The sequence below is a fragment of the Myiozetetes cayanensis genome, unplaced genomic scaffold, assembly GCF_022539395.1.
Source record: "Myiozetetes cayanensis isolate MyiCay16 unplaced genomic scaffold, myiCay2020 scf1, whole genome shotgun sequence".
NCBI classification, from domain to species: domain Eukaryota; kingdom Metazoa; phylum Chordata; class Aves; order Passeriformes; family Tyrannidae; genus Myiozetetes; species Myiozetetes cayanensis.
In genome coordinates, this window is record NW_026086604.1 from 129,887,946 (window position 1) to 129,911,164 (window position 23,219).

General features: G+C 35.4%; 1 protein-coding gene across 2 annotated transcripts in view; it reads left to right on the forward strand.

The window, feature by feature from the left end:
- The window catches only part of ABCB1 (ATP binding cassette subfamily B member 1), a 49,456-nt gene extending 27,322 nt beyond the window's left edge, over positions 1 to 22,134 (forward strand). For both annotated transcript variants that reach the window (XM_050338923.1, XM_050338860.1), the window contains 15 exons: positions 111 to 281; positions 2,425 to 2,586; positions 4,050 to 4,232; positions 5,082 to 5,228; positions 5,570 to 5,674; positions 6,872 to 6,949; positions 8,217 to 8,300; positions 9,291 to 9,494; positions 12,907 to 13,007; positions 14,033 to 14,173; positions 15,307 to 15,463; positions 15,775 to 15,972; positions 17,562 to 17,768; positions 19,279 to 19,425; positions 20,829 to 22,134. In XM_050338923.1, the coding sequence (XP_050194880.1) occupies positions 111 to 281; positions 2,425 to 2,586; positions 4,050 to 4,232; positions 5,082 to 5,228; positions 5,570 to 5,674; positions 6,872 to 6,949; positions 8,217 to 8,300; positions 9,291 to 9,494; positions 12,907 to 13,007; positions 14,033 to 14,173; positions 15,307 to 15,463; positions 15,775 to 15,972; positions 17,562 to 17,768; positions 19,279 to 19,425; positions 20,829 to 21,023 (2,280 nt within the window). In that variant the 3' untranslated portion in view covers positions 21,024 to 22,134. The remainder of the gene's footprint in view (positions 1 to 110; positions 282 to 2,424; positions 2,587 to 4,049; positions 4,233 to 5,081; positions 5,229 to 5,569; positions 5,675 to 6,871; positions 6,950 to 8,216; positions 8,301 to 9,290; positions 9,495 to 12,906; positions 13,008 to 14,032; positions 14,174 to 15,306; positions 15,464 to 15,774; positions 15,973 to 17,561; positions 17,769 to 19,278; positions 19,426 to 20,828) is intronic.
- Positions 22,135 to 23,219: the final 1,085 nt, after the last annotated feature.

Sequence of the window (23,219 nt, forward strand, 5' to 3'; positions counted from 1 at the left end):
GGAGACGCTACTGGGGCTACTGACACTGATGATTCTTTCCTTTACACTGCCTGTCTTTGGTGGGAGTACCGTGACACTGAGTGTTTTGAATACATGTGGTTGTCTTGTAGAAGTTTGAAACCGTGGTTGGAGAAAGAGGGGCACAGCTGAGTGGAGGCCAGAAACAAAGAGTAGCAATTGCCCGAGCTCTGGTTCGCAATCCTAAAATTCTTCTGCTTGATGAGGCAACATCAGCTTTGGATACTGAGAGTGAATCAGTTGTGCAGGCGGCACTGGACAAGGTTAGTGTTTTAAAATGAAGCAGGTAAGCACGAGCACTTTTCCCCCCAACTTTTGTTGAAAATAGAGACTCATAAAACAAAAAAAGGTAAACTTTGATTTGGCAAATATTCTTTGTACTGAGAATTTTTGAGATCCTGCAAGTATTACAGAGAGGAATCTTATTTTGAGTGAGAAGATGAAATCATATTTTCTGCATTATTAAGCTTAAATCAACATTTTCTTGGTGTAAATACCATCCTCTGCTATTATCTGTCTTACTGATATGAATATTGCTGTCAGTCACCTGCTTAATTAACTTGTGAAGCTTGACAGACAAGATAAGCATTACCAGCATGTCATAATTGTTTGTAGCAGTGACTTGGCATGAAATACTCCAAGGAAACACTTGCTTCAGTTAACATGAAAACTTCTAGGTGCTTCTTTTGCTCTTGATGTAGAATGTCTTGATAATGGACAGCTCATCCCTGGTGCAACTCAGGAGTCCCTGTATTTACCTTAAAAATTTGTGTACTTGTGAACCTTTGCAGAAGAGCTAGGGACTCACAGAATCACAGAGCGGTTGGAAGGGACCTTTAAAGATTATCTAGTCTCCACCATGGAGTAGGGACACATTCCACTTGATCAGGTTGCTCAGAGCCCCACCCAAGCTGACCTTGAACACTTCCAGGGGTGGGGCATCCACAATTCTGGGCAACCTGTTCCAGTGTCTCACCACCCTCATCGTAAACATTTTTTTACTTACATCTAATCTAAATCTACCCTCTTTCAGTTTAAAACCATTGTCCTTTGTCCTGTTACTTCAGGCCCTGGTAAAAATCTGTCACCTGATGGTCGTAAGGGTGGTCACCCTTTATGTACTGTAAGGCTGTAATGAGGTCTCCCTGGAGCCTTCTTTTCTCCAGGCTGAACCCCAGCTCTCTTAGCCTGTCTGCATAGGAGAGGTCTTTTAGCTCTCTGATAGTTTTTGTGGTCTTCCTCAGAACTCGCAGTACTCCAGGTGGGATCTCGTCAGAGGAGAGTAGAGAGGGAGAATCTCCTCACTCAGTCTGCTGACCACGCTTCTTTGGATGCAGCCCAAGTTACAGCTGGCTTTCTGGACTGCAAGCACACATTTGTCAGCTCATGTCCAGTTTTTCATCCACCATTATTCCAAAGTCTGTCTCTGCAGAACTACTCTCAATTCATTCATCCTTTAGTCTGTATTGATGTTGAGGATTGCCTTGACCCAGGTGCAGGGCCTTTCACCTGGCCTTATTGGACTTCATGGTGTTCATTTGGCTTCACTCCTCAAGCCTGTCAGAGACCAGAATGCCATCCCCTCCCTCAGTGAATAAGGTGCACCTCTCAGCTTGATGTCATTTGTAAATTTATTGAGTGTGCACTCAATCCCATTTATCTATATCAATGATGAAGATATTAAATAATATGGGTCCCAGTATGGACTCTGAGGGACATTACTGAACTCCATTTGTTTTCCAACAAAATTCCACTGCTTGGGATCATTACTTTGATTAGTTAAGCTAAAATTTGCTTGATCACTTTAATACAGACTCATAATTAAAATGGCAAGCTGTGACATTTGAAACATTAGGTGTAATACATTTATAAATATCCAAAGACAGGTTGATAGTTGAAATAATTTCACATGAAGTAATAGGAGGTTTTATTTTCATTGTAGCTACTTGAGTTAACAATGACTTAGAGCTTAAAACACTGAAATTTTTAAAATATAAGTGTGAAGTGTTCTCTAATACTTCTGAGTATAAACTATTTTCCATGAATTTTAAGGTTTAAATTGAGAACTATGGGCTTCAATATAAAACCTTCTGGCATTTTTTCGATTTTAAGGTTTGTAACATTCTAAAATTTTAAATATTGAGAATATTGTTTAGATATTTGTGCTCAAAATTGTAGGATGTATGTGTGCCATGGTGAAAGGTTGTCTCTTCTTCATCTTAAGGGTAAAGATTATATTTCTGTTTTAAGGTGCGCATTGAAATATGGTTTCAAATCTTTTTGGAAAGTTATATTTTTCTGTGAACCATTTCAGTGTTTCCTTTAGGTATTATTCAACTCTAATACACAGAGGAACACTTTTTGAATTTACTTAGAAACACTCATATTATACTTGGCTCTTTCTAGGCAAGGGAAGGACGCACCACGGTTGTGGTGGCTCATCGGCTGTCAACAGTCCGAAATGCAGATCACATCGCTGTGTTTGAAGGTGGAGTTGTTGCCGAGCAAGGAAACCATGTTAAACTGATTGAGAGGAAGGGAATCTACCACAAACTCGTTAACATGCAGGTACTTTTCTCGCTAGCTGTTGCCTCATTTTCTTTTTTGTTTTCCTCACCCACAGTCATTGTATGCTATCAGAAGTATGAGGAAGTGTTTTGAAGGAGACCAGTAATTTGAGAGAGGAGACCACTAGTTTTGACACAAGACCTATTTAAACCCAGGATAGTACATTTTTAATCCTCTAGTTATTTAAATCTAAAAGATTATTTTATGTTTTCCTTTTGTGCAGATAATGTAGAGCAGATGACTACAGTAGGTTGCTATTCTATTTCTTGTTCTTAGCCTATGATAAAAGGTAAAATACAGTAGCTGATACTGAAGGAATAGAGCACGCATATTTTAAGCTGTTTGTTTATATTCCTTCATATTGAATTTCTTTCTAAAGAAAAGAATGTGGGAGAAGAGTAGAAAAAGAAAAATAATCCAGCTATGCCAAGTGTGAAAATACGTTTTGAAGTTATGTAGACAGAAAAAAAGAGATTAGAAATTATAATAAATATCAGAAATATATTCATTATTACGTGAAGACCAAAATACTTTGATACTTACATCCCAATGTCCCATGTGACCATTAGGTTATAGCAGAGCTTCACTGCATAACCACCATGTCCATTAAAGAAACTGAAACTGCCTCCTCAGTATGTCAAAGAGTAAACCAGACCAATTAGAATATTTCTTCATAAAACATGAGAATGCATTTGGTTACCTTAGATTCAAAGTAACTTTGTATGCAAGCAAATGTGATCAAGGGAAAAATGAGGAAATATAAATTGGAAAGAAAATTAAAAAACAAAGAAACAAAAAGTGGAAAGCAAGAAAAAAGTAATTTTTATTAGTAGTGCAAAATGCAGGAAGAAATAAAAACTTTCTGGAAAAAATAAAAACAAGTTGAAGGCAATTTTGACTCCCGTTACTATTAAATAGCTCAGGGGTGGGTAGACATTTATTAATTCTGTCAAAGAGACTGGAAAAACTATCACCAAGAGTAGGGCTCTTTTCCAGACTGCTCAAATTTTTCAGTCAAAATCTCTTTTTGACCTCTTTCATCCTGAACTTCCATATTCCGTTTAAAGTCAAGTATTGCTAAGAGTGGTCTGCAGTAAAGCAGGTTAATTTTTTATCTCTTCATAAATAAAGAGTGTATACCCTGAGAACCCAAGATGAGTGCAAAACATTTACCCTCAATTTAAAATTCTGTTAGTAGTTAATTCATAGAAAAAAAAAGAGTAGCCACTTACACTCCCCTGCCCTCCCCTTAATATAAATATTTTCTTGAGAGGTGTGATACTCATATGAATAAAGCTCTGAAGACAGAGATCTACTAAAATAAAACACTGATTTTCATATCTCCTTTAAAACATGTTGTTTCCTCCATATCTCTTTCAAGTTACTTTTACTTTGATTACCTTATAATTTTGAAAGTAATATATGCATAATTAATGTTAGCATCACATTCTTCCCACTTTTAGGCAATAGAAGCTGAAGTTCCCTCATCAGAAAAAGATGAGAAGGCACTTAGTGTCAAAAACCGTGACTCTGAACCAGAATTTGGAGAATCCTTTACAAGAGGACTGAAAAGACGATCAACTCGGAGAAGTATGAAAGAGCGAGCAGAGCAAGATGATGATTCTGATGAGAAAAAAAGTTCACCTGTAAGTATCTTTGCAGAGATGTTAGTGAATTTGATTCCTTCTAAAGATGTATTTTAAATTCATTCTCCTGCTCAAGACAGATACAAGAGGAAGGAGGCATTTGATAGGGGTGAAAAAATGTGGTAGGTTTAATCTAGGCCATAAGAATTTTCAAATTCTAAATAGCATTCAACTGTTAATATTCATAGCTTGTTTTTTTATTCTCAAGGTGAATGATAATGTAAATAAAATGGGACTTAAAAAATATATAACAATGTTGATGGGTTTATTATTGAAAATCAGTTAGGTTTAAAAGAAATATGTATATCTGCATAATATACTGACATAGTCTATGAAGGTTAAACATTCATTTTTGGATCAGAAACAGAGCATTTGGCCCAACATACAACTCTTACAACAAAATTTGTAAAAACCCCCCTCCAAAGATGATTGCATTCATATTTACAGTGATTACTTCACTGTTATAAATGCTTAGTGAACAATTACTTCAATTAATCTAGTCGTGGATTCCACACAGCAATATGCCCAGAATTGATAGTTCAAGCACCATTGACCAATACCGAGAGTATTCACCAACAAAAATTATATGGATAAACTAATATACAATGACAAGAGCTGTAGATGTAGTGTAACAGCTTGTTACACAGGTTCCTTGTATTAGAATAATAAAAAGAAATGTACAATCAGGTTTGTACAGTTTTGTACATTTATTCATGTTATTAAAAAGTATACATTTTTACTTCCTCTGAGTAGGTTCTGGGAGTAGGAAATTGACTATTAATCTCTCTTTTTCTCCATATTTCTCCAAAGACATTCATGCTTCTCCTAACAGAATTCCCTTTTTTTTAGGAGGAAGAATTACCTCCAGCTTCATTTCTGAAAATTATGAAGTTAAACAAAACTGAGTGGCCATACTTTGTAGCTGGAATCTTATGTGCAGTTATCAACGGAGCTTTACAACCTGGATTTGCGATCATATTTTCCGAAATTATAGGGGTAAGTTGGAGTAAAATATGCAAAAACCATAAAATATTACATATTCATATTTACATTAAATTTATTTTTTATAAAATTAGGTTTAAACCAATCACTGCATAATGAAGCTGAGGAGTGGATGAAGCACTCTTGCAAATATCTGAAAAATTATGTGAAATTTACAAAATCCTAAAAATCTTGCTATAAGCTGAATTTTGCTTGTTATACTTGTAATCATATGTAAGATATACTCAAATTTTAAAGGAATGCAAATGACCACCAAACTTAATTACTGAGAAAATGAGATTACTTTAGATGTCGGTTGATTTTAAATAATGTTGTTTTGAATGTTATTTTTATAGGTTTTCTCAGAAACTGACAAAGACCTTTTAAGACAAAAGAGTGACTTATATTCACTACTGTTTTTAGTAGTTGGGATAATTTCCTTTTTTACTTTCTTTCTTCAGGTATGTTTTATTATTTTTACTCTATTGTAATTGTTCATCATGTTTTAGAAACCAGTTCTGAAATATATTAAAAATTTGCATCTTCAGAATACACATCTCCAACTCAAATTCGAACCTGTATTTATGATTCTAGATGTGTCTGAAACCTTTTTGACCTAGAGCTTCTCATGTGTTAGAGACCTTCCAACCTATTCAGACCTCTTTACTTCAGAACTTCCCCTCTTAATCACCAGTCAAACACATCTCACCTAACAACCAACCCCTCCAGCCTTGACCACTTCCTTCTCATCCTCAAGCCTTCCTGCTTGAATCTGTTAGTGATTGAAAATCTACCAATCTCTTGCCTTAGTTCTCCATTTTTTTATCTCCCTAAGCCTTTTCCCATTCAAGCCTTACCTTATGGGAGTCTCCAAAAGATTCCCAGGCCCAAATTCATCAGGTAACACTTATCATGCTGATATTCAGGTCCTCCTGCTGAAATACGAATGGCTGTAACTGCTACAACATTGCCACATTAACAACAATAATAAAAAAATAGTAATCACAATTTCATGTATAGTCTGGTTTATAACTTCTGAATATGTTTGTACAGTTTTATCTGTTAAAAGAACCTACACAGTGAAAAAAGAATGTGCACTTGGGACATCAGAATAAACATTCTCGCAAAAACCTTTTAATTTATTTATGGAATTGTCTTGTGGCACATACATGCAGAAAGGCCCTGAGTACAGAAGACTGAGTTGTACATGGCTGTGATAGGTTTGCTCAGTTTATAAATGTTCAGACAACGCTTTCAATATGAGTGATGCATTTGACTTCAATGAATCCAGATTGCCTCACTAAGTCCTTAACTTAAAATGAGTGGCCTAAATGCTACCTCTTTAAATCTGACATAGGTCAGCTCATACAAATGAAGACAAAGGGTTGATTAGTGATCTTTTCCTTGAAGTGTGGTGGTGAAGCAGTACTGCGAAATATTGCTATGCTCCCTGTATTTTTTTCAGAAATAATATTTGAATGCCTGTACTGTGAGCCTACTAGGATTTACATATATTAAACTTAGTTTTGTCTTTGCTCTGTGCAAACAAGACTGCAATATTTTGTACTTTGATGTTGTGGAGATGATGTATCTAAAATATTTATTGAATAAACACAGACACTGTAATAGTATGCTAAGCATTGTATCTTTTCTCATAGGGTTACACATTTGGCAAATCTGGAGAAATTCTTACAATGAGGCTTCGATTCATGGCATTTAAAGCAATGCTTAGACAGGTAAAGATAATAAATATTTTGCACTCCAGGGTTTTAAAAACAATTAATTGTAATTAAATGTAATTCTTTTTATAATAGTATAATAATTGTAATTTAACAATTAACAATTAAATTTGCAATTTATCAGTTTAATAATTTCATATGTAATGGTTAAATGTAACTAAATAATTGTATTGTATAATAATAGTAATAATTGGTAAAATTATATAACTGGTATAATTATTGATTGTATTTGTATAAAATAACTGTATAATGCATCACTATCATATTATGATTTGTCTACAGAGATTATTGTTTAAATCAGTTTTGAAACAATTTGGCTAGTTACGTGTGGTTAAGCCAAGTATCCTTACAAGGAGGGTCTTAAGCCAATACAAGAGCTTTTTAAGTACTCCTTGCAAGGACTAAGATTTACGGCCAAGCTACTACAGCTCAACAAGCTGATGTGCACCAGCAGTATCCCATTGCCTGTTCATTTACCTGCTTTGTGTTCTTGGTGCACATTTCTTTCTCCAGTAAAGAAATGCAACACAGCTTACATTGTAAATCTTACTTTAAATGTCTGATTTAAATTGTGACATGTTTTTATTTATAAATTGGACGTCTCTGTCAAGGAGCTCCCAAATCTATAATTTTTGTTTGTTAGTACAATAATAAGATTGTAAACTGAAATCTAAAGCCACTTTCAGAGAACTAAAATATAAATATTTCATAATGTTTTAAAGTAATTCATGTAGTTGTCTAAGACAGCTTTAATTTTGCATGATTTCAGGATCAGTATGTTAGACTTTGAAATATACAATAGAATAGTTATGGGATTTTATTCTTGCTCATAAAGCTACATGTAAGCACAGAATTTGATTCATGTGGATGTGACTATTAGCAATGGGACAGAAAACTCTTGTAGTCTGCAAAACTATGACTTATAGATCAGCCATACTGAAAATCTAATGAAAAAGCAATCTTTCAATTGAGCTTTGACGTCACAAATGCCAGTAATACTTTATCAGGACTTAATTCAATGCATATTACATATGAAATTTTAAATCAGATACTGAGTCACATGGTGAATAAATTATAAACTGTATACCTGACCCCAACAATTAATGAAGGTATTAAACTTAATTAAATATGCAGAAGTGAGGCACTGCCACCTACACAGTCTTCTGACACTAAACCCAGTTGCATTAAGTAGACCTTAGATTTACTTTGCAGTTTATACGAAATGTCCAAACACTGCTCTTAAAAATAGTTTTTCTTATTGTAGGATATGGGCTGGTTTGATAATCCAAAAAATAGCACTGGAGCACTAACTACGAGACTTGCTAATGATGCCTCACAAGTGAAAGGAGTAAGTAGAATTTTGGTTTGGTGTTTTTCATACTGCTTTAGCATATAGCAAAGTTGCAGGTTGGGTGTGGCTGGTTGATAACAGTCTCAACTTTGACAACTAAAATTTACTATAAAACAATAGTTGGTAGAGAATGCACTGAGGTGTTTTATAACAGTTATGGTAATATATGTTTACAAAAAAATTTCCAAGTAAACCTTTTCTAAAGTTTACTATTGTGCTGTATTGTGATCTTCATTGTTAAACAAATTTATTGGGAATCTCTTATCTAAGAAATCTGTTTAAAGAGATCTTATTCACCTAAAGATATGCATCTAAATTTGTTCAGCTTAGGATCTTCTGCTATTTTTCTGGTGGCACAGATTCCTTAATAAAAAAAAATTAAAAATCGCAAGCAATAGACTCTCTTTCCTCTGTTACTTTTCAGAGTGTCTTTAAAAATAAATTGTGGATTTTCAGGGGTGTGTAATACTAAGCCAAAGTACACGGAATGTAATTATTTGTGTATGCTTAAGTAAATTTTTACTGCTCCAAGAAGATATGAGTTTGTTTTTTTTTCTGAACTGAGGAGTTCTGAAGTATCTTTGACTTTACTTCCATTGGAGAAGTTAAACGATCAATTTTCTTTTTCATTGCACTTTGTGTGATGACTTATAAAGCTAAGTGTATGATCTACAAAATATGACCAATTTTAATGTGTAGATGTATATGTAAATATGTGTTGAGGTTCAAGTTTGTTCAGGTTCAAGAGCAGAATTTAGAAATTGTGGTGTACATTTAAGTAATCAGAATAAGGGAAAAGAAGAAATAAATGTGATCAGGATATTTTTATACAAAAACATTTAAGAAGCTCCCATTTTGAAAAAATAGCAAAGCTGACTTAAGACTTTTTAAATAGTGCTTTGAGAATCAGGAATATTGGGGGTGAAAATGCTTTTCTTATTTAAATCACAGTTACTTTAGTAAGAAATGTCTTTTTTCTTCTTCCAGGCGACTGGTGTCAGACTAGCATTAATTGCCCAAAACATAGCCAACCTGGGGACTGGAGTCATTATATCATTAATATATGGCTGGCAGCTGACCCTGCTACTTTTAGCTGTTGTGCCCATCATTGCAGTGGCAGGAATGATTGAAATGAGGATGTTGGCTGGGCATGCTAAGAAAGACAAAAAGGAGCTGGAAGCTGCAGGAAAGGTGGGTTTAGAGAAATTTATCTATTTGTATAATATATACAGTCATGTCTACCAAAGTATTGTTACTGGGTGTATTACTTCCAAATACAGAACAATTCATAATATATGATTTCCAGAAACAGCTAAACTCTATGTAGTTACACTAGCAGATCTACAGAGCATTACACCTCTTCAATAATAATTGAAGAATTATGTTATTAACCAATATATATTTTTATAGCTGATAAATCCCTGAGTGTGCTAAACACTATTCAGGCACTCTATTCTCATTCTGGTTCTGATCATCTTTGTTTTCCTCTATTTTGCAACACTCTTCATTTTGACATTCTCTTTTGTTTGTGGGTTGTTTTTTTTTTTTCCTGTCATCCCTTTTTGGCATGTCATCTGTCTTATGTTTATATACTGCTCTTTATTTCCCCCTCCTTCATCTTATTGCTGTTTGCAGGGATAATATGTATGTACCCACTGGTTTCTGTTTGCCATTCCTTTCTTTCTTGAGTGGAAGAAAAGCTGAGAACTGAAAAGCAAGAAGGGTATACTCTTTCTTAACAAATTAAATGAAGGCACTTAATGTCACTTCATTCCAAAAATCCTTCTGGGACAGAACAACTAGTTCATCACTTCCTAGATAATTGCTTTCTTCAAGGTAAAACTTTTCTAAAATCTCTTCCTATGTCCTACTATTTTTAAACTGAGAAGAAAATAATTTCTCTAAGACCATGCACATAAGGAATAGTTTTAACATTCAGATTTGGTGTTTAAATGTATGTGTCTGCACATGTTCTAGCAGTGTATAGCTATTTGAGGGGCCATAGAATTGAGTGGCCTCTAGTTGCAATTTTGAAAGGGTCTGGATCTACTCTGTGCTCTATGTTTTATCTACCATGCCTTAGCCAAATGTTTTGCGTATCCTAGACCATCTCCAAGGTCATGTAGGCAGCTGGATTAGAGTCCTTCCCACCCCAATCAGTGATTTTGGAGAAGCAGACTAGGTAGGCACACTGCATGGACAGCTGAACTACATTCTGGTTATGTTGAATAGATATCCATTGATTGCACCAGAAACTTAGACACCTAAATTTTGGTGTCTTCATCCCTCATCCCTCCAAGCCTCCCAGTAACTCTTGTTTACTAAATGGGATTTATTTCCTTCCTTCTCTCATATCTGTAGATACAGTTGCTGAAAACCATTTTCGTCCCTCCAAGGCCACAGGAAATTGTGCACAATGATCTTTCCACGGGCTTTTTCATACAAACCAAAGAATGCAATTCCTTTCCTTCCAACTTGCCTACATTTCTTCTGCTTCTTCTCTCTAGTGGCTGAACATTTATTTCATGTTGTTTTGTTGTAAGATATGACAGAAAAAAAGTTGGCAATTCTTGGAATAGGCACTAAAGACTTTCTTAATGCTGAAGATTGCGAAAAATTACCACGGACATTACAAACATTTATGACATTTGTACAAAATTTAAAAAAATATTTACTTTTCATAGAAATGTATGAGTTTCCCCTCTCAAGGCCACCTAAACAAGGACTGGACTAACGGAATTTTATTGTATTTTCATTTTTTTAAAAAAATAGGGGGTTTTTTAGAAAAAATGGTGTTCTACCAGGAAAATTTGCACTCTGCAAAGGACTGCCAGACTGAAGTTACTGAAAACCTTACTTTATGGTCTTCATTAGACTAAAACTATGATACATTAAATGTATATTTCCGCAAAATATGTTAAAGCCTTGAAGGTCTTTTCACAGAATTACAGAATCATCAAGATTGGCAGAGACTTTCAAGATTATCTAGTCCAACCTATCACCACCATAATCTCCCCTAAACCGTATCCCCAAGTGCCATATCCAGACACCTCACGAACGCTACCAGAGACAACAACACCACACCACCACCACCTCTCTGGGCAGCCTATTGCAATGCCTGACCACACTAAAAGTGAAAAAAAATTTTCTAACATCTAATCTGAATCTTCCATGGCATGACTTAAGGCCATTTCATCTTGTCCTTTCATCTGAGACATGGCAAGGGAGACCAACCCCCACCTCCCTCCAACCTCCTTTCAGATAGTTGTAGGAAGCAAAGAGGTCCCCTCTGAGCCTCCTTTTCTCCAGACTAAATTCTTTCAACCGCTCCTCATAGGAAATATTTTCTAGACCCTTCATCATCTTTGTTGCCTTTCCCTGGACATGGCCCAGCAATTCAATGTCCTTCTTGAAGAGAGGGGGCCCAAAATTGAACTGAATACTCAAAGTGCAGCCTCACCAGTGCTGAGTACAGCAGGACAATACAATGTCTGCAAAAGTCAAGCTAAATTGTCGAGGTATTGCCCATATTCATTTCCTGCTGTACATACAGTTCTGAGTTATAACAAGACATTACTCTGCATTTGTACAGTGTCTATGCTCATAAATGAGCTCTCCTGCTTAATACTCATCCTTAGAAATGAGACTGAATTGGCAGCTGAATAGACCTTAGATGTTTAATAACATTTGAGATACATTAGGAAATTGAAAACATCCATCCCTGTGGAATTGTCAACTATAATACAGCATGTGTGGGAATCCCTGCCCTCCCAGAGCAACGGGAGCTGAGGACAACTGGAATATTCAACATAAGATGTATTGCACAGGAGGCTGTGTAGGTTGTGCACTCAAGCTCAGTGTTTCATCCAGAGGGTGGCTAGAGGGTAGCAGCACTGTTCCAGTGTCTGCAGAGATGTGGTTATTCCAGGTGTCACCTGTTGGTCACTTCTAAGCATCATCCATTCTACATTAATATGGACTAAACAGACCATACAGGATCCTAGCCTCACGCTGTGGTCATTGGGGAAGACTTTGTGGGAAACTCCATAGTCTTAAACAGACTATGTAAAAGCTTTGAATCTGTTACTCCCATATGAACACATATTTATTGCCTTCAAATGTTGCTAGGTACCTTTGTCCATACAAATGACTCAAGTCTAAATAATCTGCAAGATTAAAGATGATATTAGTGTTCAGATCAAATATTTAGTGCTGAGATCTAAGTTGGGCTCTAAGGCACATAAGTAATCTGGACATTTTGATTGCAGCCCAGACTCAGTGGACTGGAAGTTGAATGCTCATACCCCCTTTTTCTTGTTGAATATCTTCTCCATAATTGTCATTGCTCTCTAATGGCTTTTCACCATTTATTTGTAGGACATTAAAGAGGTCTTATCAGAAAATTCTGAGCATCACAAGAAATTCTCAATGTCATGAAAGGAAAACTGTAAAATTCTTATTTCTTATATCAACGGTACATGTATTTAATAACCAGTATAAAAAATAAAAAATTACATTCCAACAGAATTGTTTTATTAGTTTAGGATAAGAAATTGCAACATAATCTTAACTTTTGATTAAAACATTTGTGTTTCTATTGCAGATTGCCACAGAAGCAATAGAAAATATTAGAACTGTTGTTAGCTTGACCCGAGAAAGAAAATTTGAGTTGATGTATGGAGAACATTTGATTGTACCATACAGGTATAATAAAAATAACTAAGCTAAAAAATATATCTGCAATAAATTGCACACATTTACTTCAACAAAAATAGGTTTTTTTGGTAGTGTGTATGACTGAATGTATAATTTAATTCCCTCAGAATTAATGTAAATATTTTGCATATTTTTATTAACACAACCACTGCCAGCTGACTGTTTTTTAAACTTGATTTAATGAATTTTCGTTATAATATTGATATCTTCTATTACAATGTCACTTAGTTTGGAAAAATGTTAATTTTAAGTGAGCCTTGGAAGTGATCTAATCTGAATTTCCACCTGAAGTCTTTTTGATATTTAATTAAAAGCTTTTAAATGTAATTTGAAAATTACATTCTGCCATTTTTTAAAGTATTAGTGGGATTGAAAATGTTTGAGTAATTGCTTATTGGTTTGTAGCTGAAAAAAAAAAAGTAGTATAAATCTGGCTGGACTAAATAAAAATTTAAAAGTCTTAAAGTGAAAAACTAAAAAGATTCTTTCAAAGAAAGCTTTATTTATTTTTTTATTATTCTATTTATTATTTTATTATTCTAGAAGGGAATGTTTCATTTTCAGATATCCATGAGAAAAATAAAGGAAATGACAGCATCTGTACACAGATGTAACAGGAGACTAGTGGGGATGCCACTAATACATCAGCCATAATAATTGAGTGATTAGAGCACAGTGCAGGACATAAAAGATATTGCTCAGCTTTTTTCTCAGGCTGCTGGGTTTTGAGTTCATATTTCACAACTTTCAGAACAGTATCTAACCATTCTCAGGGTTGATGCTGGTGGGACTGCTCTGAGACTTTCCTCTTACTGTTGTTCTAGTACAAATAAGAAGTTACTGCCCTATGAGTCAGTTTGTCTGGAAGAGACAAAGATGTGTTCTTTAGTTAATGTTTCAGTGTACATACACTTCCCATTCATAATAGTATCAACTGAAGTCAGTTGGTATTTGCGTATTAGAACTTAAGTATGATTGCACACTTTGATGAAAACATGCATTCTTTCTTACAGAAATTCTGTGAAGAAGGCACATATATTTGGCTTTTGTTTTGCCCTTTCACAAGCAATGATGTTCTTTACCTATGCTGGCTGTTTCCGGTTTGGTGCCTATCTAGTGGCAAATGGACAAATGGAGTATAAAAATGTATTTTTGTAAGTATCACATTTGCAATATTTTTTTCTGTCTATCCAGAAAAATAGTTTATTATTGAAGAGACAATAACTCAATACAGGGCTGTGTAAACAAGTGTGAAAACACTGAGATTCTACCAGTATAGATATCAGTGACCTCAATACCCAAGAATGTCAATCATACCAATTTTTTGTTGGCAGCCTAACTATGATTAGCACAGCTCATTTTGACTGGAAAATGTTGGAAAGTGCTTGCATCCTAACTGCTAGCTGAACGTCTCTAGTCAGCTGAGTGAGTGAACTTCCAGTGGGTCAGTTAGACTTGAAAGGGATTGTTTGACCTAAAATCGTGTGAGCCCTCCTAGGCTGTTTAAATGCAGAATAAAAAAGATTATTTTATGTAACTCTGAAGAGAAAAGACAAAATTTAAAGTAATAAATCTCTTTTACTGTGCTTTAAAAGAGGCTAAGAGGTCTCATATATCAAATACCATTTCTCAGTGATGAGTAATCCTCTTTTGTGTGGCAGTAATTAATAGCTGAAGACAATAAGTTCTTAAACTATTCTAATGTAGCCTGTAAAATTACATAAAATTTCATAAATTTACATTAAAATCACCATAAAAAATAATAGGATACTTTTCAACCTTTTTTGGTATTGTAAACCCTGCTATTTTTTCCATCAGAGTTCTGATAGAAAATTAAATCTTTATTGTCACCTTGTTACAGGCTTGATTTCTTACTTTTGTTGATGCCTTAAAAATTGATCACTAACTCCCAAGATCAGGGAACCATAGAGAGGAAACCATAACGAGAGTAGGATTAGATAACAATTATGCCATCCATTGACCCCTTTCTTTATAGCCCCAGCTGAGATTTAATATAGTTAACCAGTATTAATAACTAAAGAAATTAGTGCTAACAAGTAATGAAAACACTGAATTTGGAATGCAGACATGCATCCTTGAAAGAGGGTAAAAAGGAATTTGTGGAGCTAAATGAGTAATTAAAGCAATAATAGTTGGTTACTACTTTATTCTTTCTAAATTTAACCCTCTTTTATCTCTGAGTGGAAAAAAAAAAGTTGCAGCCCCATTTCCATTGTCCTTTTCTTCATTGTCTATTGATATTTTTTTTCCCTGATGTCTTTTATAGAGTGTTTTCAGCTGTTGTATTTGGTGCAATGGCCTTAGGACAAACCAGCTCTTTTGCTCCAGACTATGCCAAAGCCAAGACATCAGCAGCCCACATGTTTCAGCTGTTTGAAAGAGTGCCCTCAATAGACAGTTACAGTGAGGAAGGAGAGAAGCCTGTAAGTAAGCCATGTGTAATGGGTGATATTATCTGCTGGTAATAGGAACAGCATTCTTCTCACTTCCTTCAAACTGATTTTTCCCCTCCTGATTACCTCCTTTTCCCAATGCATTTTTGACACTTTATCTGAACGCAACATGGACCAAGTTGTTTACTGGGAGTCCAGCTTTTGCTCATAATGCCAAAAGGTTATTTGTTTTCAAAACCCCTATTGATTTTGAGGAGGGGGAGTAAATACTTCTGCAATTCTATTTGAATCATCTGTCAAATTGTCTTAAAGATGTAACAGTGATGCTCTTTTAATTCCAGGAAACATTTGAGGGAAACATAACAATCAAAGATGTGGCATTTAACTATCCAAACCGACCAGAGGTCAAAATCCTGCAGGGTTTGAATCTAAAAGTAGAAAAGGGACAAACTCTTGCTCTTGTTGGTAGCAGTGGCTGTGGAAAGAGTACTGTTGTTCAGCTGCTTGAGAGATTTTATGACCCACTTGATGGAGAAATGGTAAGTATTTTTTCAAGAACATGTCAGTAGATTAATTGAGGGTGTGCTTATTGGTTTTATGTGATGTGATAAAGTACAATAGATATTTCTAAGTATTATTAATGTTAAAGATCAGCATTTGGCTCATCAGAGCTTCTTAACTGAATGAGATATATATAAGTCACAGTTTTGCACATTTTAAGGAATTAATGAAACAGGATATGTGTGGTAAAAATATGCCTTACCTATGGCCTAATGATGGCTTTGAATTCAGAGTAAATTTCCTGAGTTTTTTATATTTTGAACACTTTAAAATTTGTTAAATATACATACACATATACATATCTACTTCTGTACAGTGTAGCAATAGAATTTGCTGTCTATATTCTTTCAGAAAACCAAAACCAGTGAACATTGCCAAAAATAATTTTTATCATAATTTCTACTTGTCAGAAACGTCTTTCAGAATATGTCCCCATACCATGTGATAGACTCTAAATATTTTCAGTACTTTTAGTTTAAAATACTTGTAAAGTTTTCTACACTACCTATTCAGAAATTTTACGTATTTTTTTCACATAACAGGATTGGTTATTGACGCTGCTCTTTGATGTAAATGTGCTCAGAGATTGTGTCTGAAAAAGAAGGTGCATATTTTGGGCTGGATGAGATGAGAATAAGAAGGGTTTCAGAACTTATCTCTGCAGAGATATTCACAAAAAATGAAGCAATACTTAAATAAGGCCCAGATGCAATGGAAAAGATTTTTTTGAGGGTGGAAATGCCCAAACATGTCCAGTGTGGCAAAATGATGTGTAGAAAGTAGCAGAACAAGTTCCCCAAAAGTATGTTTAACCAAGTCTGACTTCCTCACCAACTATTTTGACCTTGTATCCATAAATAACCAACCGTGGTTTACTGAAAGGAAAAGCACAGACCTCTGGCATAGAAACCACAAAAGTGATGGGCTAATCCAGAAGCTGAGTTGCCCTGTGAATTGGGGTGAAAGGGGTGTGTTTTTAAAAGCAGTAACTGTCCAAGCAGCTGTACACAAAAGTGAGCTATTGTGCTGGTCTGATAAGGGGAGTAACTATGCCTAAAAGTCATGATGTTTGATATGGTAGATCCAGAATGCACAATAACTGTATTCTCTAGTTACTTCAGTGATTTTTCACATCAAATAAGGGACAGGAAGCAGATCTTAGCAACCTGCAAATCGATTGGAACTCTAAGGAAAAAAGATGGTAAATACCTATATAGTCAAAAGCAATTTCTCCTTTCTAGCTTATTTTTCCTGCTGAAGAAAGAAATGAAAGAACGTTACCCAAGGTTCTTTGAAACTGCCTCAGCATACCCTATCTTCCAAATTAGTCTTCAAAATCCTAATTAAATCTTGAAACAAAGAAAGGGACTGAGGGAACACTTTTATAAATTAGCCCTTAGAGAATGTTGGGATATAGGGGAGAAGGAGGGCAAGGGATTATGTGAGCTTTCAACTGATCTCTGTAAGGAAACAGTTGCAATTGCACAACTTCTGTGTCTGAATTTACAGCGAGTCTCAAATACATATATAGCCATGTGACTAAAATTTAAAATGTTTGCTTTCTCAGATTTTTGATGGCAAAGATGCAAAGGCACTGAATATCAAGTGGCTGAGAGCTCAGATTGGTATCGTCTCACAAGAGCCGATCCTGTTTGATTGCACTATTGCTGAAAACATCGCGTATGGAGATAACAGTCGTCAGGTGCCATTCGAGGAAATTGTTAATGCAGCAAAAAAATCCAATATTCATACCTTCATTGACTCTCTGCCAGATGTAAGTTATCCCTTTTCTTTCCCACTTGGAACTGGAGGTGATCCAAAGTGGCAGGGAAAAATTGTGTCTGCTTGTAAATATCTGGGGTACAGTGATTCCCTGAGATGCAAATAGATCTGAAACCATTTTTAAAACATTTTTCCTTTCTCAGTTGTGTTTACCATGATTATTTTTACTCTGGGAGATTCCCGTGTCAGGTAGAGAGCTGAACATTCAAGATCTCAGGGAAGAAAAGGACACAATTGTAACTAATTGAGAGCTGGAGGTGAAGGGTAGAGGTTTTTAAGTAAATGGAACCTTTCTTTTTAAGCTCTTGTCCATCTCAAGCGTGTGTAAAGGAATCTGCTAGACTGACAAAGTTATATATTTCTTCTAGTTTACCTGGTCAGAATTTAAATTTCTAGTATTCCTATGGTCCAAAAATAGAGTTTTTCAAATATATATATATCTGACCAACACATAATGATGTAAGAATGAGCATCTTGGTCAGACAAAAGGTCTGCCATGACATAATCTTGTCCCAAGCAGTGACCACCAAGACGTATTTACAAATAAGTATTCAGAAAGGCTAAACATTTAATCACATTTCCCTTGAATTCTCATCTCTACTTTGCATAATTTGTGATTTGAGAACTTTCTAAGATAGAAAATGTCTTTTTATTATTTAGTTTTATATAGATTTTTCTTCTGTGTGTTTGATGAATCAATTTCTAACTTATGCCAACTTGCATTCAAAAATTTCTGAAGCTAGGAGGTTGCCAGCTTAGTTGTATGTTGTGTATATTCAGATTAATTTCAGGCTGATAAACAGCTTAAAAAAATACAAAAGCCAAGGACCATGATTTTTGCAGACCATGTTTACTTTTCAATGACTTATCAAGATCTACTCTTTCCAAAATATTGTAGAGAAAACTCATGTTATACAATGATGTCTCAAACAACTTTGGTGCTTTTTGCAAACAAGTGTTTAATACCTCATAGATTACCATAACCTACATATGACTTCGTCCAGGGGCCTGACTGGTCTGCCTTAACTCACATAACTCAGTTAAAAGCATAATTGTCCTGACAGAGACAAAGTCTAACAATGTCTGTGTCCATATATAGATAAATAATTTGGCCTGAATCTGATACATCTAACACATTGCTATTTTTTTTCAGGATGAATAAAAACTGGTTAGAATAACTGATTTATTTGGACACTAGCTTGGAGTATTGTCATGGACTTCCACTGATCTTTGGTGTTCTGTCTCCTGATTGAGAAAAACATTACCATCCACCCCTAGAGAGTGTTGTTGCTTGGAATTTAGGAAATAGTGGATGTTACAAAGAAGTCTCCTGATGAAAGATCTATAGATGTGTGTCAGTTGGCAATTCTGATCAGTTGTTTTCAGAGAGCTACTGGCATGGAATATGCAGTTTATGGGTGGCTGGTGTCAGGGTTGATATGCTTCAATATACTTCAGAATTGATTTGCATTCATAGCCTGAACTTAATCTATTCTTTCCAGAAATACAATACCCGTGTAGGAGACAAGGGAACACAGCTTTCTGGTGGTCAGAAACAACGTATTGCGATTGCCCGAGCTCTTGTGCGTCAGCCCCAAATCCTGCTACTGGATGAAGCTACTTCTGCCTTAGACACAGAAAGTGAAAAGGTAACTTAAGTTTAAGCCAGGGGTCTGGAGTCTAAATTCCATCATTCACCCTTTTTTTTCTTACATCCTGATTATTTTTTTTACTGTCCCAGATTGAAGCCAAAAGCTGGACATATGGTGTCTTATGCAAACTATATATTTATGCTATTAATAGACAAATATAGAAGTCTTACTCCTTCCTGAAAAAGAACAAACCAAACAAACCAAAAAGTACTTTTTGCATCTGTATGGCAGTAGACAGATTGAAATTACAATGAAGAACGCATTCCTTAGGCTAGAATTCTTCAGGCTTCAGCTGAAAAGTGCTATAAAACCTGAATCAGGACACACAAACTGCAGAAGGCAAATAGATGAGGATGCTGCCAGAGAAGTTTTTTTTTTCTGTGAACTGAAAAATCTTGTTTCATAAGCTTTCTTCTTCTCATAATGGTCTTGAGTCCTTGCTACATGTTCATGGTTAACATAATAAGTTCTGATGAAAATTTTTAGAACACTTACTTCTTTCTTAAGCCCAAAGCTGCAGTCTTGGTACAAGAGAAGTATAGTCTAGCTGTAAAAAAATCAACAGAGTCCACAAAACCCCTTACTGTTAATGGGGCAAATATTATATGAAATATTATAATGTGAAAAGTTAAAACCTTTGAACTAAGTTTTTATCAATTGTAGGCATAAAAATTAGGTTTGAAGGGAAAATACCATTAAATAATCCCATGATTCATTGTTTTCTTAGTTATGTGCCAGTTAGGCACATAATTGAAATTTCATTTCTTGTTTTATTCCATATTAATAAACATAGGAATAAACAAAAGAAAGCAGAGATTCTTTTTACTGTTTTTCTGCCACTGCTAGCTCTACGAGAAAGATGATTCATGAAAGTCCCTGCAAAATCATGAGAACTAGTATGATAGTGATTGACCCAAGAATACTGACTTGACTCCCATGTATAATTAGTCTGTCATGAAAGGGACCTATGGAGATCCCCAATTAAACATCTTTATACAAGGACCAATACTGAATTCAAACTGAGACTGCTTAATGCTGTGTCTGGAAGAGTCTTTGAAAATCTCCAAGGAGATTCAGCAGACATTCTTTTGTCCCTGTTCCAATGCTTAATTACCCTTGCAGTGAATACTTTTTTTTTATACCCAGTCAGAACATCTCCTGTTACAATTTATGACCATTTTCTCTTGTTCTCCTGCCGTGCACCTCAGTAATGAGCCTGGTTCCATCTAATCCTCTTGACTAGCACAGCATCATCTGCTATAACAGTTTTGACTCTTTGCCAACACAGGCTAATCCTAAATCAGGAAGCTCGAGCAAGATATTCCCTTTCCCTCACTCTCATATTGCAGTTTACTTCACAGCTGTCAGAATAGTTCACCTTTTGGTTTTTCATTGTGCAGATTGTTCAGGAAGCACTGGATAAAGCCAGAGAAGGCCGTACGTGCATTGTGATAGCTCACCGCCTCTCCACCGTCCAAAACGCTGACAAGATTGCTGTGATACAGAACGGCAAGGTCGTAGAGCAAGGCACCCATCAGCAGCTTCTGGCTGAAAAAGGCATCTACTATTCTCTGGTCAATGTTCAAAGTGTGTAATGCAACACGTAGTATAAAGGCAGTACTTATCTATGAATTGCCACAGGAGCTACTTCTGTCACTGCAATTATTTCAATACCAACAGTCAGTCTTGATACTTTTGGTTTTCTTCTTTCCTTTCGTAAATCATACAAAACTAAGTAAATATGTAACAGTTTCTCAGTACTAGCTTTCATTATTCAAACAGCTTTATGTGTGGCCAAAACAGTGGCCTATTACCCTCATGAAAGTAGGAGAATGCTAAGCCAAATGTAATTAATATTAGCTTGCTTTGAACTCTGTCAAAAATCACATTAATCAGGCATGTATGGTAAGCAACTTAGAAACATTTTCATGCTCAGTAGAAGTAGCTTTGCTATTGTCAGAAAGAAACCTCAAGCCTTATCCTTACTGTGCCTGTCTAAGACACAGTCAGTCCTGGCCTATTAGGCTTGTTACCAACTTGTTACGAGAACTTGCAGGTCAGCTGAAGTTTGATTCCAGATGTCTCTTGTGAAGTTTTAGCCTGGGATGACAGTAAATGTCTTGAAAACATGGGCAAAGGCTGAAAACAAGGGTCCCAGAACTGCAAGTACCTCAGTGGTGTTGCTTACTGATCACCAAAGAGTTGCAACCTTAAGAGATGCAAAAACACATAACACAGAAAAGAAACAGCAGATCAGAAAAAAAACCCATAATGGATGGGCAAGACAAAGCACCTGCTGCAGCCTGGGAAAGAACTATCTGCAAGTGTCTTGAAGTCCTAGGGTGCAGAGGTCAAAGACTAAGAACTCTCTGAAGACTGCAGTATTTTATAAAAGCTGAAAATCCTGGATTTGGACTTGGAGGAGGGGGAAGGAAGGCATCTTTTTCAGTGTTACCATCCTTCATTGAAGAGCTCTGGAACCTGATCACTGCGACTAAGACTCTCAAGGACTGTAATCGTTGGTGCTAAATCCTTGGCATCACCTCTGTGGCATTGTATATTATTTGCTTATTTAGGATGACTGTTAAGTGCCACCTGCTTTCAGTATGTAGCGATATTGATTTGTAATTATTAATAACTAAACATGAAGCAATGTATATTGTTAATGAATATTTATTCAGTAAAGTTTTGTTTTTAAGTTTAAAACTGGCCTGAATTATCAATCTTCCACAATTCCATCCTAGCAACTTCTGATTCCCTGAGACTTATACATATGGTCTGTCTTACATACCTCTAGGTATTTATAACACACAGATCTAGATATTTATACACACATTAACTAGGCTCATCAATGTACTAATAACACTCTTTAGAATGTTGATTGATGCAGTCTCATTGGAATCACATACCTATTTTCTTTTGTTTCTATCTTAAATGGAAAACCAATTTGACTAGCAAATTTGTTTGTTTCCTATTTATGCGTTACTCGATACAATGAGAAAGGCTATTATTCTGCATAATAATATAAATAAGTTATACTTGCAATTGCAAGAATTGAATAGATACTCTTTACCATTATAGTCTGAAGATTCAAGTGAGAACGTGACTGTTTGTTTGGGTTTTTTTCACAGAATCCAGGATGTTATTATTTTGTTTTTAAACTAGGATTTTTAATTTTTGATGAAACAGTTTCCAATGATTGGATTAGTAATTATTACATTATTTCCCCAACTTATGTAATTTTGAAGATTCTTGATTTACCAGACATATCCAACTCTTTATGAAAATCAGGATAACACCGTAAATATTTTACCACAGATATCTGAAAATCGTTTTTTTAAATCCTGGCCATATAGTTTAAAATATATTTCAGAAATTCACATCAAATGTAGAAACTTTCTAAAACAATTTATTTCTCCCTATCCTTTTCTTCTACATTTGTAAAGAAATATTTCCCCTTTGTTGAGATCTATGCATAAGTTTTCAAAATAATTACAAATCCACTGTAATTGCTTCAGGAACTATGCTGCTCACAATTACTTTCTTTTCAGAATTTTCTTTCAGAAGGCTACAATGGCCATATTACTACAATTGAGCTACCACTAGATAACTCATCATGTAATTTATAGTCACAAAGCCAAAAGACAGGGAAGAACACCTCCAAAAATGTGTTCTTCACCACATTCTAGTCATACACCTTCTAATTGCAATGCTTTACCCAAAGGAAGGGTTGACTGAACTAGGACAATTCTGCTTTAAGGACCACACCTTTCCAAAGGACATAAGAGGCC